Source organism: Thalia democratica, chromosome 3 (assembly GCF_965202585.1).
Source record: "Thalia democratica chromosome 3, ktThaDemo2.hap1.1, whole genome shotgun sequence".
Lineage (NCBI taxonomy): Eukaryota > Metazoa > Chordata > Thaliacea > Salpida > Salpidae > Thalia > Thalia democratica.
In genome coordinates this window covers 95,190,291-95,204,517 of record NC_139167.1, presented here as the reverse complement: position 1 = coordinate 95,204,517, position 14,227 = coordinate 95,190,291, and the positions used below count along the sequence as shown (strand labels likewise).

At 24.3% G+C, this 14,227-nt stretch overlaps 1 protein-coding gene across 1 annotated transcript in view; it reads right to left on the bottom strand.

The window, feature by feature from the left end:
* Positions 1 to 1,455: 1,455 nt before the first annotated feature.
* LOC145832057 (H(+)/Cl(-) exchange transporter 7-like) overlaps positions 1,456 to 14,227 on the bottom strand; it is a 32,300-nt gene continuing 19,528 nt past the window's right edge. Inside the window, exons 15-21 of the mRNA XM_082939419.1 lie at positions 12,868 to 13,015; positions 12,092 to 12,220; positions 5,451 to 5,535; positions 4,111 to 4,282; positions 3,196 to 3,366; positions 2,178 to 2,258; positions 1,456 to 1,686 (exon numbers count right to left, since the gene is read on the bottom strand). Coding sequence (XP_082795545.1) covers positions 1,621 to 1,686; positions 2,178 to 2,258; positions 3,196 to 3,366; positions 4,111 to 4,282; positions 5,451 to 5,535; positions 12,092 to 12,220; positions 12,868 to 13,015 — 852 coding nt within the window. The 3' untranslated portion in view covers positions 1,456 to 1,620. The remainder of the gene's footprint in view (positions 1,687 to 2,177; positions 2,259 to 3,195; positions 3,367 to 4,110; positions 4,283 to 5,450; positions 5,536 to 12,091; positions 12,221 to 12,867; positions 13,016 to 14,227) is intronic.

Sequence of the window (14,227 nt, the reverse complement as noted above, 5' to 3'; positions counted from 1 at the left end):
ACTCTACAAAGTAGCTTAAAAAAAATACTTCTATTTTTTTATTTGCTCTGTAATTAAAACAAACACTAGATGCTAGTACAAAAAATAAAAACTTTATTACGTATAAAAGGCATTTACTTTATTTAATAAGTATAATAAAGTTTTAATGAAATTTAAATAATAAAATAGTAACAATGAAATAAAACTAAAATGATTGAATAAGAAAATAAAAACTCGCAATAAAGAAGTATTGAAATAGAAAACAAATAAATACATACCGTATAAAACTTGAGTTTTGAAATATAGAACAAATTATATTTTACATCAAATGGCTAAAAGTGCATATAAATTATAAATGGTTCAACTCAAGTTTAGTTGGCTAAAACATAAAAAAATCAATAAAAAAACAAAAAAACTTTTATTATAAATAAATCTTAGCTTTGTATAAACAGTATCCTATTTTAAGTGAGCTAAAAACAAAAATGAAATAATTTCTGAAGTGATTTATGTTGGTTCTGTTAAACAAATATTTATATAGCATCATGTAATTAAAATGATGTCATTATTTAGTTAAATAAACAAATCGCTAGTATTTAATATTTTTGTTTATTTAAAGTTGATGCTATTTTAAACTTGTAATTATAGTTTCAAAAATTGGGTTGACCTTTCAACATTTAAATAAACAATAAATAAGCAACTCAATTTAAAAAAATAATAAAATAAACTTAAAGTAAACAAAAATACAAAAATTTTAAAAAGCAAATATACAAAAAAATTATAAGTTTTAGACATATTATTGAAAAACAAAATATATATATACAATATTAAATGGATTTAAACTGCTTTAGCCTGAAAAATAACAAAAAGATGTAAACTAAGAAGTTTTAAAACATTTATCAACATAAATATTGGCAATTGAAACACAAATTTTAAAATTAGTTCATTAATGTTAGGATTTCTGTATTTTTTGCATATAACTTGTTTTTGGAGTAAATGTATAAAATAGTTTAAAAAAAAACTTGTACCTTGAATAACTTATAAATATAAAATAGATTGAAAATTATTACAAATTCAAAACACTAAATAACAGGATTAATAATAGGATTTTTTGTGTAAAAACTATTCAATTGTTGAAAATATAATGTTTCTTTTATACAAACAACTTAATAACCATGTTTTTATCAATAAATTAAACACCCTTTTTGTAATGTAATGTGTTTTTAGTCTTATGAAAGCAGTTTAATAAAGCTTAATCACCTTTGAACAAAACTAAAAATAAAGATTTAAATATTATACCAAATTTAAAAGCAATAAAATAAAATTGTTAAAATATTAACAAAAAACAATAAAACAGTACAACGAAAAACATAAAAACCTGTTTCAAAGTTATAAATATTTTGAATTAAAACTGTTTTAACTTCCATGTTTAAATACTTATAGATATTTGAAAACCGATGGTATACTTTTCATGCTTAAAAATACCAAAACAATTAACTAATTTAATCAAACTGATGATGAGCTTTTATACATTAAGCCTTTTTTATTTTTTAATCAAATTTATGATTAATTTTGCCATAGTTAATTATATTATTGATTTAATCAAATTGATGATGTACTTTTCCATATTATTTTTTTGTTTATTTAATCAAATTGATGATGTACTTTTCCATACTTCCATAATTCGCTTCTCGTTATTACACCTACGGGCTATAAAAATATTTTTTAATTAAATTATTTTTTTTTGTAAAAGTTACAAAGTTTTTGCTCTTAAAAGTATTAACATATCGTTTAGATCTTTTATAATAAGTGGTTCTAAACTTTAAAAACTATTTCAATCGATTATAGAAAAATATGTTACTAAACAATTATTAACTTATATGTTAATTTTGAAAAGTTATAAGCTAATAGTGTTTTCAATTTAAAAAAATTAAAAATAAGCTTACGTAAGAAACATGTTATGATTAATTAAATTAACAAATTAAATTCAAAAATCAAGAATCATTAATTTGTAAGTTTAAGCAAATTAAATTCAAGGCTTATAAGAAATGTATGCAACATTAGAGCTCGCAGCTATTTTTTAACCCAAAAAAAACAAAATTATACTTATTATGATACAAAACACGTTATTTCTGAAAAATAAAAAAATATATAAGGCTTTAATTTGAGAAAGAAAGTTTTCTAATCAAACATAAACTTACTCTACAGTTATTGTCTAAAACGCATAAGTGCCTCAAACCAAGACTTCTAAATAGGAGATACACTTTTGACAAGGTTGATTTCTGAAAAATAATTAAACAATTTTCATTTTAAATAATTTTATCCAAAACTTCTAAACATAAAACGTAGTTTTGACAAACATTGACTTTCTTTTAAAGTACAATTTCGTAAATAGTAATCAAATTTAGTTTTATTTATTTCAAATAAATCCACAACTTCTTAACGAAGATACACTTTTGATAATGTTGACTTGTGAAAATAGTATAAAAAATAGTTAAAAATTACAATTTTACATTATAATATCATTTTCAAACAGTTTAATTAACCATATTGAACAAAAAATATCTATTAAAAAAGAATTATTTAACATGTATTTTTTCTAAGTTTTTTAGAGTCATAATCTCTATAAGAAAAATAAACAATTTTATACAGTTTTTAAAGGTTTTGTTTAACTACTTATTCTTTGCGTAGGGTAAATTAAACATAAGTAAAGTCAAAACTGATTATAAAAATATATAGTGAACAAAATATAAGTTTTATATTAATTTTTCAACTCATAAACAGTAAAATACTATTTTTACAGCACTATTATATTGATTGTTTCTATTTATAATATTTTGATATTTAACAACAAATTTTGATTAACGTATAAATTACAAAAATAATTTGGATATAAAAACAATATAAATGTTAAAAGTTTTTAAGTTTTCGCTTATAAATATAATACTTTAAAACTTTTTGTTTCAAAAACAGTGTATTGTTTAGGACTTATACAAGTTGTAAGATCGACATAAAAACTTAATTAAATTAATTAGATTACCAGATTATATGAATAGATGTGTTTATATAACATAATATCACCTCAAATACAAAGTGTAAAATATTTTCTAGTGTATCTTTAAGGTTGTATTTATATAATATTTTAAACTTCAAATACAGTATAACGGTACAATATTTTTAAATTTCATTTTAACTTTATATTTGTATAAAATAAATCACCTCAAACACAGTATAAGGGTTGGGATTAATGCAAGTCGTAAGATCCACATGAAGGTCTAATTCATCTTTGTAGATTTTGAAAGTAGACAACAAATTCCCGAATCTTGGATAATCATCTATAAAGTCTTTCAGTTGGAGTTTCAATGCTTCCGACTTTCTTTCTACAAAGTTCTGTGAAAATGTTTTTTTTTTTACACTTTTTTTTTAATTTAACTTGGAAACTTAATGTTTTCATTTAATCCAAACTACCGATTAAGGGAAATATAAAATAAATGGTTTTAATCGGAGATTTAATGCTTTTAATTTTCTTTTTACAATTTTCTTTTGAAAGTATTTTTTTAATAAAACAAAAAAATTATTGCTTTTTGATTTATGAGTGAAACTTAATTTAAGATAAATGTTTTAGCAACTTTTATTTAAAATATAATTTTTTTTAACAACTCGAAAAAAAAAGAATGCTAACATACTTATACATAATTTTTTTCCGATTACTAACAAAAACAAATAATTTTAACAAAAACAACAGACTTTAATTTGAGTGGGAGTCTTAGAGTTAAAAAAAATTCCTAACTTTTATATGTTATGTGTACAAAAAAGAAAGTATACTTTAAAAAATTCATAGAAATATTTATTTATATCTGTAAACAAATATGAAAATTACAAAAAAAAAAATGAAGTTTTAAGTTTTATTATCAAAACTACTTTAATATTGATACTAATTTTTGTTACTGTACTCCAATAATATTAATTTTAGGCTGGTTTTAAAGTTTTTTTAAGTCTTATAAATAGGAGGAAAAGAAAAAAAAATATTTTTTTAGTTTATAAAATATTTTCAGAAAACAAATAAATCCAACTTTTTTAGCTGAGGAGCATAACTTAATAAGCTTAATAATTTGTTTCCAAAACAAGTTTAACCTTTTTTTGAATGAGGAACATAACTTCGTACGGATTAATAAACCCGCTGAATTTATCGTTATCATCAATTATTGGAAAGCAATTGTGCAATTTATCGCTTTTTAATATTTCCACAATTTCTGATAGTTTCGTGTGTTTTCTCAAACAAACAGGTGGGAAACTCATAACATCTCTGAAAAAAATAAAAAATAAAAATTATAAGTTTTTGTTTATTTTGTAGGTTTTTCAAACACATAGTTGGGAAACGTATTACTTCTCTGTAAAAAAAAAAGTTTTAAAATTGATTAAATATAAACAGCTTAATGTTTGTTCACTAAATTTCACAGACATACAGTATAGAGAACTCAGTAATTTTTCAATTACAAAATTACTTATACAATTAAAACAAAATAATATTTGTTGCTAAACAAAACATAACACCTATGTAAAACTTAAATAGCATTATTGTTTCTTTTTTTCAAATTTTTTTTCAAGCTTAGTATGTACAATTTAAAGTTCATAAAGTAAAAGTTTGTAATTTTTATTGTGCTTTTAAAAATATACTTCATACAAAGTAACACTAGGGTTTATTGATTTAAAGTTAACAGTTTTTGAAATATATAATTAACATTAATTTTTAAATTACAGTAACTTACAACATCTAAAAAAAATAAAGAACATTAAAGTAACGAACATTTCAATCTGTTTTAAGTTTCTGATCAGACTACATTAAATGTACAAATCTATAAACTGAATGACAAAAGAATTATAACAGCCTTAAAAATAAATTGGAAATTGTCAGCAAAAATATTTCACAACAACTAAATTATTCTAGTGAAATATATTTAAGTAAGTTTTACCTTGTAAAATATGTTAAATTATGTTTTAATTACTTATATTCTATGGATAAAAAAAAGTTTTATTGTCTAAAAATTAATTAGTTTTATGATTAATCTTATTAAAAATAAACAAAAATGTATATACACTTGCTAAACAAAAAAATTACAACAAAAGGTTTTAATTTAGTTTTTATAATAAAAGTGTTTTTAAAATCAGAAGACATTTTACTGACATCAAAAAAAAATATTTCGTAATGTCTCATGACTTAATTAAAAAACCGCGGTGTAAGTAAAAGTGATTACACAAAACAAATTTCGTATTTAAATATTGCATATACACAAGCTTTTTTACAAAGTTAATGCATAAACAATATTTTTGTACAGTTCTTTTACACAATATATTAATAAAAAGTTAAATTATCAAAATTTTGTTTGCTTTTTTTTACCTGCATTATGCAATTTCGCAATGCATTAGAAACTTTAATTATTTAAGTAAATATTTAAAACTATTTATTATTTTACCTGCACTGTATTATTTTGCATTGTGGTTTTGAATCGACTTCTAACAATGGGATATTCATTATATGAATGTGTGTATCGTAAATACCTGAAATAAATATAACTATTTTTATTATTAGTATTCATCATATGAATGTGGGTATCATATATACCTAAAAAATGTTTTATTATTATTAGTGATGTTGTTTTATTTATGTGAATATCATATATACTTAAATATTTTAACTTTATTACAATATTCTTTATACGTATATGTGTATCATAAATACCTGAAATAAAAATTTATTATTAATATTCATCATATGTATGTGTGTATCGTATATAACTGAAAAAAATATTCTTATGTTTATTATCGATATTCATTTAATGTATTATAAATATCATTATTTGTATTATATGTATCATAAATAAATACCTGAAAAAAAATTGTTATTACTATTGTTGGTAATGTTGCTTTATTTATGTGAATATAATATATACTTTAAACTATTAACTTTGGTACAATATTCTTTATATGTATATCATAGATACCTGAAAAAATTGTTTACAATAATTATTAAGTGTTTGTATAGTAAATATCTAAAAGTTTTATTTTTATTTATAATATGTACTATATGTATATGAGTATCATGAATAGCAAAAAAGTATTATTTTATTGTTTATATTCATTGTATAAATAATTGTATTATAAATATCTAATAAAAATACGTAATTTAAACAATATATTTAATATCAATTGTTTAAATTAAATCTCTCAGCCATTTAGCTACTAATAAAACAGCAATTTTAGGTAATGAATATATAAATAGATCATATAAGATTTAAAAAAAAATAAATACAGATAAATACCTGTTTAAGTTAAGTCTCGCAACCATTTAGCTAATAAATATAACGGCCATGAAGGGCATAAAACGCTTTCTTATCAAATTTAGTCTTATTTTTTACATAACTAGATAAGTTTCTTGTTACTTTTTACCACTTGTTAAAGTTCAAAGTAGTGATGTACCGGACTCACTATCCGGGTCCGGGTCCGGCCGGATATTGCCATTTTTGTCTGATATCCGGATCCGGCCGGATTCTAATTTGAAAAAAAAGTCCGGATCCGGGTCCGGCCGGATCCTAACAGAGATCCGGCCGGACCCGGATCTAGTTAGTAAAAAAATGTATACTAAAAAGAATTTTTTAAAAACAAACCCTTTGTAAATTAATAAGAGTCATTTTCCTCAGTTAGAATTAAATACCTACTGTGATAGGCTTATTTGTACACGTGACTAATTTACATTTGTTTACACTCAAACTATGAAATAAACATTTCAGAAATGCAACTCTTTACATATGTTGCAAAATTGAAAACATTGGAATGAATACTTGTATTATTTATTGTTTAAAGCTGAGCTCAGAGAATATTTAGAGTTAATACGGTTGAATTTACGAGCCAATGAGAATCATATGACGAAATGTTTCAAACTCAATACTGATGCAACAAAACATCAGAGTATAAACATATAAACTGACAGGCAGTTTATATGTAAGCAGTTAGTTAGTTTGGTGTGCAGCTTGAAGCAACAAAATATCTTGAACTTTTTTATGAATACTTATTGTAAGTAGTGTTTTGTTTTAAAAGTGAATATTTCAACTGGTGTTTAATTGTTTAAATCAGGGTTTCCCAAAGTGGGCGATATCGCCCCCCTGGGGGCGATTTTAGTATTTCGGGGGGCGATAATTAGCAAGGGGGCGAAAGGGTGGGCGATAACTAGTAAGGGGGCGAAAAGGGGGCGATTCTAAAGTTTTGGGTTGTCATAAAATTTTTACTTTTTATTTTGCTATTTTACTAATTTTAGCTTGCTATTAAATATTTGACCCTGTGGTAAAACTTAAACAAAAAAGTTTATTGTGTTTATGTAAAGTATTGAGAAAAAATCAAGTACTTATGAATCCTGCTTTCAAGTTAATTACATATTTTCAATTATATATTTTTTTATTTAACACTTACATAGATCATAGACGATCGGAATTCTTTTCACTATTTTTTAACCTTACATATATGTAATTTAGGATCATAAGTGGTTTTTTAAAATCTATGTTTTCTATATTAACCATCACCTCATGATATTTCCAATTGTTTTTTGAAAAGTCATTAAGTAAGATTTAGAAATAAAACTATACAGGGTTGCCAATTTACCTAGAAAAACCTGGAATTTGACAATTTAGGCAAAAAAAATTTTTTAACCTGGAATTTTTAACAATTTCAACATATTAAGTAGTAAAATTTGGATTTGACACAAAAAAGCTATCATATAGATAAAAACATGGGTCCCTTCGTGGCAGATCTTTTTGAAGTAAACGACTCACAGGAAACCTTCTCTGACTTACAAACTGACCTTGAACTTAAAGTAATTTTTTCCAAAGAACGAAATGAAAGCTTTTGGACTCAACAAAAACTAAGGTAAAAGTATCCAATCATTTGAGAGGAATTTAGATTGTTGTGTATAGTTTTTCCTTCTAGCTATGTTGTTAAGAAAGCTTTCAGTTTAGTTATCAACATCTTGAGCAAAATATCTAATCTAGATATTTGTAAAGTAGCTGACTTGAGGCTTTATTTGACTGATTTAGAATCAGATTAGAAAAACTTGCAAGCATTCATGAACCTCATCCTTCGCATTATATTAGAATTCAGTAGCAGATATTATTTTATGAAGGTTTATTTATTTAATTGATCTTTTAAAATACTTCTTATTTAACCTGGTTTGTATAGTATTTAAGTAGTCTTTTTATATTAAATTTTTTTTTTAAGTTATTTATTCTATAACAGGTTTGCATAATGTCTAATAAATATTAGTTACGGTAGACTTCCTCTTGAGTTCGCACTTTTTACCCAAAAAAAGTGCAAACTTATACTTTCTCAAACTTAACTTAAATAAAGTCTATTACTAATTAAAAATTAATAAAACAGAAAATACTCAATATTTAATAGCTTATATAGATCTTTTTTTATATGAATGTTTGTTTTATGTTTTAGTTGATTTCATGTTCATTCATAACGTTATTGCATATAACATATTTAATTTTATCATTTTGAAAAAAAAATGGTAATAATTTTTGAGTTTACACTTTTTTATTTTGTTCAAAGTGCGAATTGAAGAGGAAGTCTACTGTATTTATAAAATGTTTTATGTTTTAAATATGTTAATAGCTTGATTTGACCTGGTTAATTTTGTAGTTTATATTTGTCGATTTACATTACATTAAAAGTTTTTATAGCATAGTGGTTAAAGTATTTGTTTAAAATAAATTTATTTGACATATTTTTGTTATTCCTTGTTTAATCTATAGAAATATAAAAACTTTGATAACCATTAAAGTTTTTATTTCAAAAATTATTTTTGGTTTTAAAAGAGTAAAGATTTGATGTCTCTATTTGAAATGACTTAAAATTTTCATTTAAAAGATATTTAAACTCAAATTTATTTTCTAACTTGATTTATTACTGTTAGAAAATCTATATATTAAATAATTTTAAACTATTAATACAACTTTTTTTGTTTTATTTAATTTTTATATATAAGCAATTAAAATATGTTGTTTATTTTAATAGTTGAACACTAGCTTTTAGTTTTTCACTACTTTCTTCTGGTAAGTTATTATAGGCTAATAACTAGAGAAAAAATAAAATTAAACAGTATTAAATAAGCAATCAAAAAGACTGCTACAGTTACAAAAGAAAGCTTAACAAAATTAAAAGATTTTTTTTATTGATTACTTTCTGTTCACAAAATTAACTGTAAAACATTTGATTTTTTTAAAATTTAAATGAAGAAAAAAAAAATTAAAATTAAGGTTTAGTTTCTTAAAGGTTATTTTAAGTCAAATACTATTTAATGGTATTCTACTACAAAACATATAGTTTAAAAAGTTTAGAATTAAATTTTTAATTTTTCAACTTACTCGCTTATAATATATCTCAGCATTGAAATTAATAATTTTACTGCATTAACAGAAGCTATTTATAAACCCACTTTTCAAGTGAGATAATCAACCAGTCGGTCAAACTTCCTAAAACTGGATCAGCAATAATGTTTTAATATCTATTTCATTATGTTTAAAAAAATCTGTTCATTCTTTTATAGTTTTTTAATCTCTGATATAGTTATTTTAGAATATACCTATTTAATATACCTAAAAAATAATTTAAGTATTTTGTGCGGCTTAAATAAGTAACTTAGTATTCACTCAAAATGTCCGAAATTCGTTAATTGAGAGATAGTTATAATGTCAGGTTTCAGTTAAGATTTCAGATGGTTAACTTACGGTCCAGATCCAATCAAATTTCGACCCGCAAAGTAACTTGGAACTACTTGTGCAAAATAAACAAAATTTAGTTTTTTGATGCTTATGATTTTGAAATATACTTTCAATTTGATTTTCAGTTACTTTAGTATTTCCTAGATCACAATAATAGTAAATCATAAATCATTTTATTACAATTTCGCTCGAGTTTTTTAGTTTTCTATATGTTATTTTTTTAAGTTATGCAGCCCGCAATTACATTTTTTAACGAGTTGAAACAAGAAAAGATTTTTAAGTAAATATGAATTGCTGACTACAAAAGTTGTCCACCACTACCCTAAAAGTTTCATTAGTTTTAAAACAATTCATATTTAAACAGGATTGATTACTTATTACACAAGGCTTTTTAATATTTAAGTATTTTAATACACTTTACTGGGCTTATAAGAAAACAACAGTACTTTATTTTCTTAAGCCCTGGAAACTACTTTAAACACAGCCCAAAAGTGCGTGTATAAGAAATACCAGACTAAATTACATTTCGAACATAACTTTTTTGGCTCAAAAGTTTGTACTTAAGAGAAAAACTACTTTTTAAAATCGTGGGGGCGATTATATGTCAAATTTCTGAAAAGGGGGCGATTTAGTAAATGAGTTTGGGAAACCCTGGTTTAAATATTTAAGCCAGGTTTATAGTTTAATAGTTTAACAAAAATTTTACAGTTTCTTGTTTACTAAAAGTTTTATTTAATTTTTAGTTTGTTGTTTTAAGTTTTTTGATATAGATTTAAATAGCTTCCAGTTTTTAAAGTGTTACCAAAGTAATTAATAATTTTGTATATGCCAGTATTTCTTGTTGTGTTTTATATAAAAGATTCATCACTCAAAATTGTTGTGTCTGATTATTGAAAGTAGTCTCAGTTAGAATTTAGTATTTGTTAGATATTAATTAAATAGGGTAGGATTTAATTATGATGGGTAGTACTTATAAGTTAAGTGTACCACAATTAGTCCACAACTTTACTACCAAATTGTCTACCTTTGCTAGCTGTTCTACTGATTATTAGATTAAAGTTTTTTAAAAACCTCATTCTGACTCAGGCTTGTTAATACCCACTCTAGCTAGTTTTATTGACTTAAACAGTGGCAACCCTGCTAGTTTGAAAATTTTTGGGAATTTCAGAAAATTTTGGACTGCCTCAGGCTAGTTTAGTTTTTTATAAAAACTCAGGCTAGTTTTCTTTTAGGTTTTGAATGAGTTTGAGCTGATCCAGTTTTCAATATTTTGTAATTTTCTAGTGTATTTTGTTCAAGAACTTTATTTCAGATTTTTAATGATAAATAACACCTAAATTTGTAAACCTTGTGGCTAGCTGTTCTACTTATTATTAGATTAAAGTTCTTTTTTTTCAGTTTTAAAAAACCTCATTCTGACTCAGGCTAGTTTATACTAATGATGTACCGGACTCACTATCCGGGTCCGGGTCCGGCCGGATATTGCCATTTTTGTCTGATATCCGGATCCGGCTGGATTCTAATTAAAAAAAAAGTCCGGATCCGGTTCCGGCCGGATTCTAATTTGAAAAAAAAGGTCCGGATCCGGTTCTGGCCGGATTCTAATTTGAAAAAAAAGTCCGGATCCGGTTCCGGCCGGATTCTAATTTGAACAAAAAGTCCGGATCCGGGTCCGGTACATCACTAGTTCAAAGTAACTTTTGAGGTATAAGCGATCAAAGTTAGAGCCTTCAATAGATTCTTTATGGGAAGCATAAACTTAAGGTCAAAAATAGACTACTTTACTAAAAATCTATCTCCTTCATTTTTTGAGCATTGTTTTAAATCTTTGTCAGGGTAATCTTCAATAAATTTTAAACAAGTTGTAGAAAATAGGTTTTTCTTATTTTTTTAGAAAAAAGTTATAAATAATAAACAAATAAAGTTAATTTTTATTCGAATTTTGGTCACCATTTTTTTTTTACTTTTTTTCAAAAATCCGCTTCCTACAAGTTGTTTGTAATATTGAAAACTACACTTCCTAAAAATTTGAATTTAATTGCTAAAAAATGTAGGAGGAGGTAAAACTTAGTAAGTTTTTCAAAATTCGCCTTGTTTTTAAGCAAAATTTAGAAAATTGGTTTCGAAATTTTTTGATTCCATACGGTTATATCGGAATTTTTTTTACAAAATTTGTTAGATCTCAAAAATTAATTGAAATTTTTTGATTTCATAAAAAGTATATTATAGTATATACTCTGAGCTTTGAAATAAGTGCTAATGTTTATTTTTATAAAAAAATGTTGGAACCCCTCTATTCCCTTAACGGAAGTCAACATATGTAAGTATATAAACAAATATACCTGCATTCATAAGATCTCCCAACCACTTAGCAACCAATAAAACGGCCATCAACGGTAACGAATATGTTATTGAACCAGTTGCTTCTACCAAGATTACTGCCAAACTAATCGTCATTCTAACTGTACCTCCTTATAAAATATTTTTAAATTAATCAGTTTTCTCAAAAATATTACCAAACAAAATTATAATTTTTAAGTATATCAAAGCAGTTTTAAGCTTAAGTTTCATAGTTTTTAATAGTTTAAATTATAAACATATTTTATTACAGTTAAGATTAAAAACTTTAAAACTAGAAATTAAGGTTTTAAACTTTCATATTATATAGCATAATACTAAAATAAATAAGTCAAAAATGGTATAAATATGTTTAAATTTAAACCAATCTTTTCTTCTCTAAGTAAATAATAATGTTAATTTCTAACAAGTTAATTTTAATATAACTAACTGTATTGTACAAAGAAAAAATCTAAAATGTTGTTTATTTATTTTATCAAGCCAATTCAATAGCAGCTAACAAATTTAGAAGTTCGTAGCTTTCAGTGAAATATCAAATGTACAAATAATATACAAAAATAATAACAAATATTATACATTTCTAACGGAAGATAGGATTAAGACATCTAATAAAAGTATTATTAAAAATATTAATAATAAAATTATATTTAAGTGGGCTGTAACTCAAATATACAAATAATAAATTAAAGTTTACATTTTTAATGAAAAAAAGGTTGAAAATGTTTAATAACAGTATTTAAATAAAAAAAAAAACTCTCACCTAACTGGGCCGCGGCCCCCATCAACGCGTACTTCGAAAGGTCCTTGGTCCACTCTTGGTCCGGGAAAAAATGGTTGAGACCGATTCCCACCAACCTGCCCCAGCAAGCCCCGGTGAGTAGGGTGGGCACAAACAACCCCGTGGGGACCTGAAGTATTGGTTGTTATGGTAACAAGAAGTATTGGTTGTTATTGTGATTATGTTAAGTATTGGTTGTTATTGTGATTATGTTAAGTATTGGTTGTTATTGTGATTATGTTAACTATTGGTTGTTATTGTGATTATGTTAAGTATTGGTTGTTATTGTGATTATGTTAAGTATTGGTTGTTATTGTGATAATGTTAAATATTGGTTGTCATTGTGATTATGTAAAGTATTGGTTGTTATTATGATTATGTTAAGTATTGGTTGTTATGGTGATTATGTTAAGTATTGGTTGTCATTGTGATTATGTTAAGTATTGGTTGTTATTGTGATAATGTTAAGTATTGGTTGTTATTGTGGTTATGTTAAGTATTGGTTGTTATTGTGAAAATGTTAAGTATTGGTTGTTATGTGATTATGTTAAGTATTGGTTGTTATTGTGATAATGTTAAGTTTTGGTTGTTATTGTGATTATGTTAAGTATTGGTTGTTATTGTGATTATGTTAAGTATTGGTTGTTATTGTGATTATGTTAAGTATTGGTTTTTATTGTGATTATGCTAAGTATTGGTTGTTATTGTGATTATGCTAAGTATTGGTTGTTATTGTGATTTTGTTAAGTATTGGTTGTTATTGTGATTATGTTAAGTATTGGTTGTTATTGTGACAATGTTAAGTATTGGTTGTTATTGTGATTATGTTAAGTATTGGTTGTTATTCTGATTATGTTAAGTATTGGTTGTTTTAGTGATTATGTTAAGTATTGCTTGTTATTGTGATTATGTTAAGTATTGGTTGTTATTGTGATTATGTTAAGTATTGGTTGTTATGGTGATTATGTCAAGTATTGGTTGTTATTGTGATTATGTTAAGTATTGGTTGTTATTGTGATTATGCTAAGTATTGGTTGTTATTGTGATTATGTTAAGTATTGGTTGTTATTGTGGTTATGTTAAGTATTGGTTGTTATTGTGATTATGTTAAGTATTGGTTGTTATTGTGATTATGTTAAGTATTGGTTTTTATTGTGATTATGCTAAGTATTGGTTGTTATTGTGATTATGCTAAGTATTGGTTGTTATTGTGATTTTGTTAAGTATTGGTTGTTATTGTGATTATGTTAAGTATTGGTTGTTATTGTGACAATGTTAAGTATTGGTTGTTATTGTGATTATGTTAAGTATTGGTTGTTATTCTGATTATGTTAAGTATTGG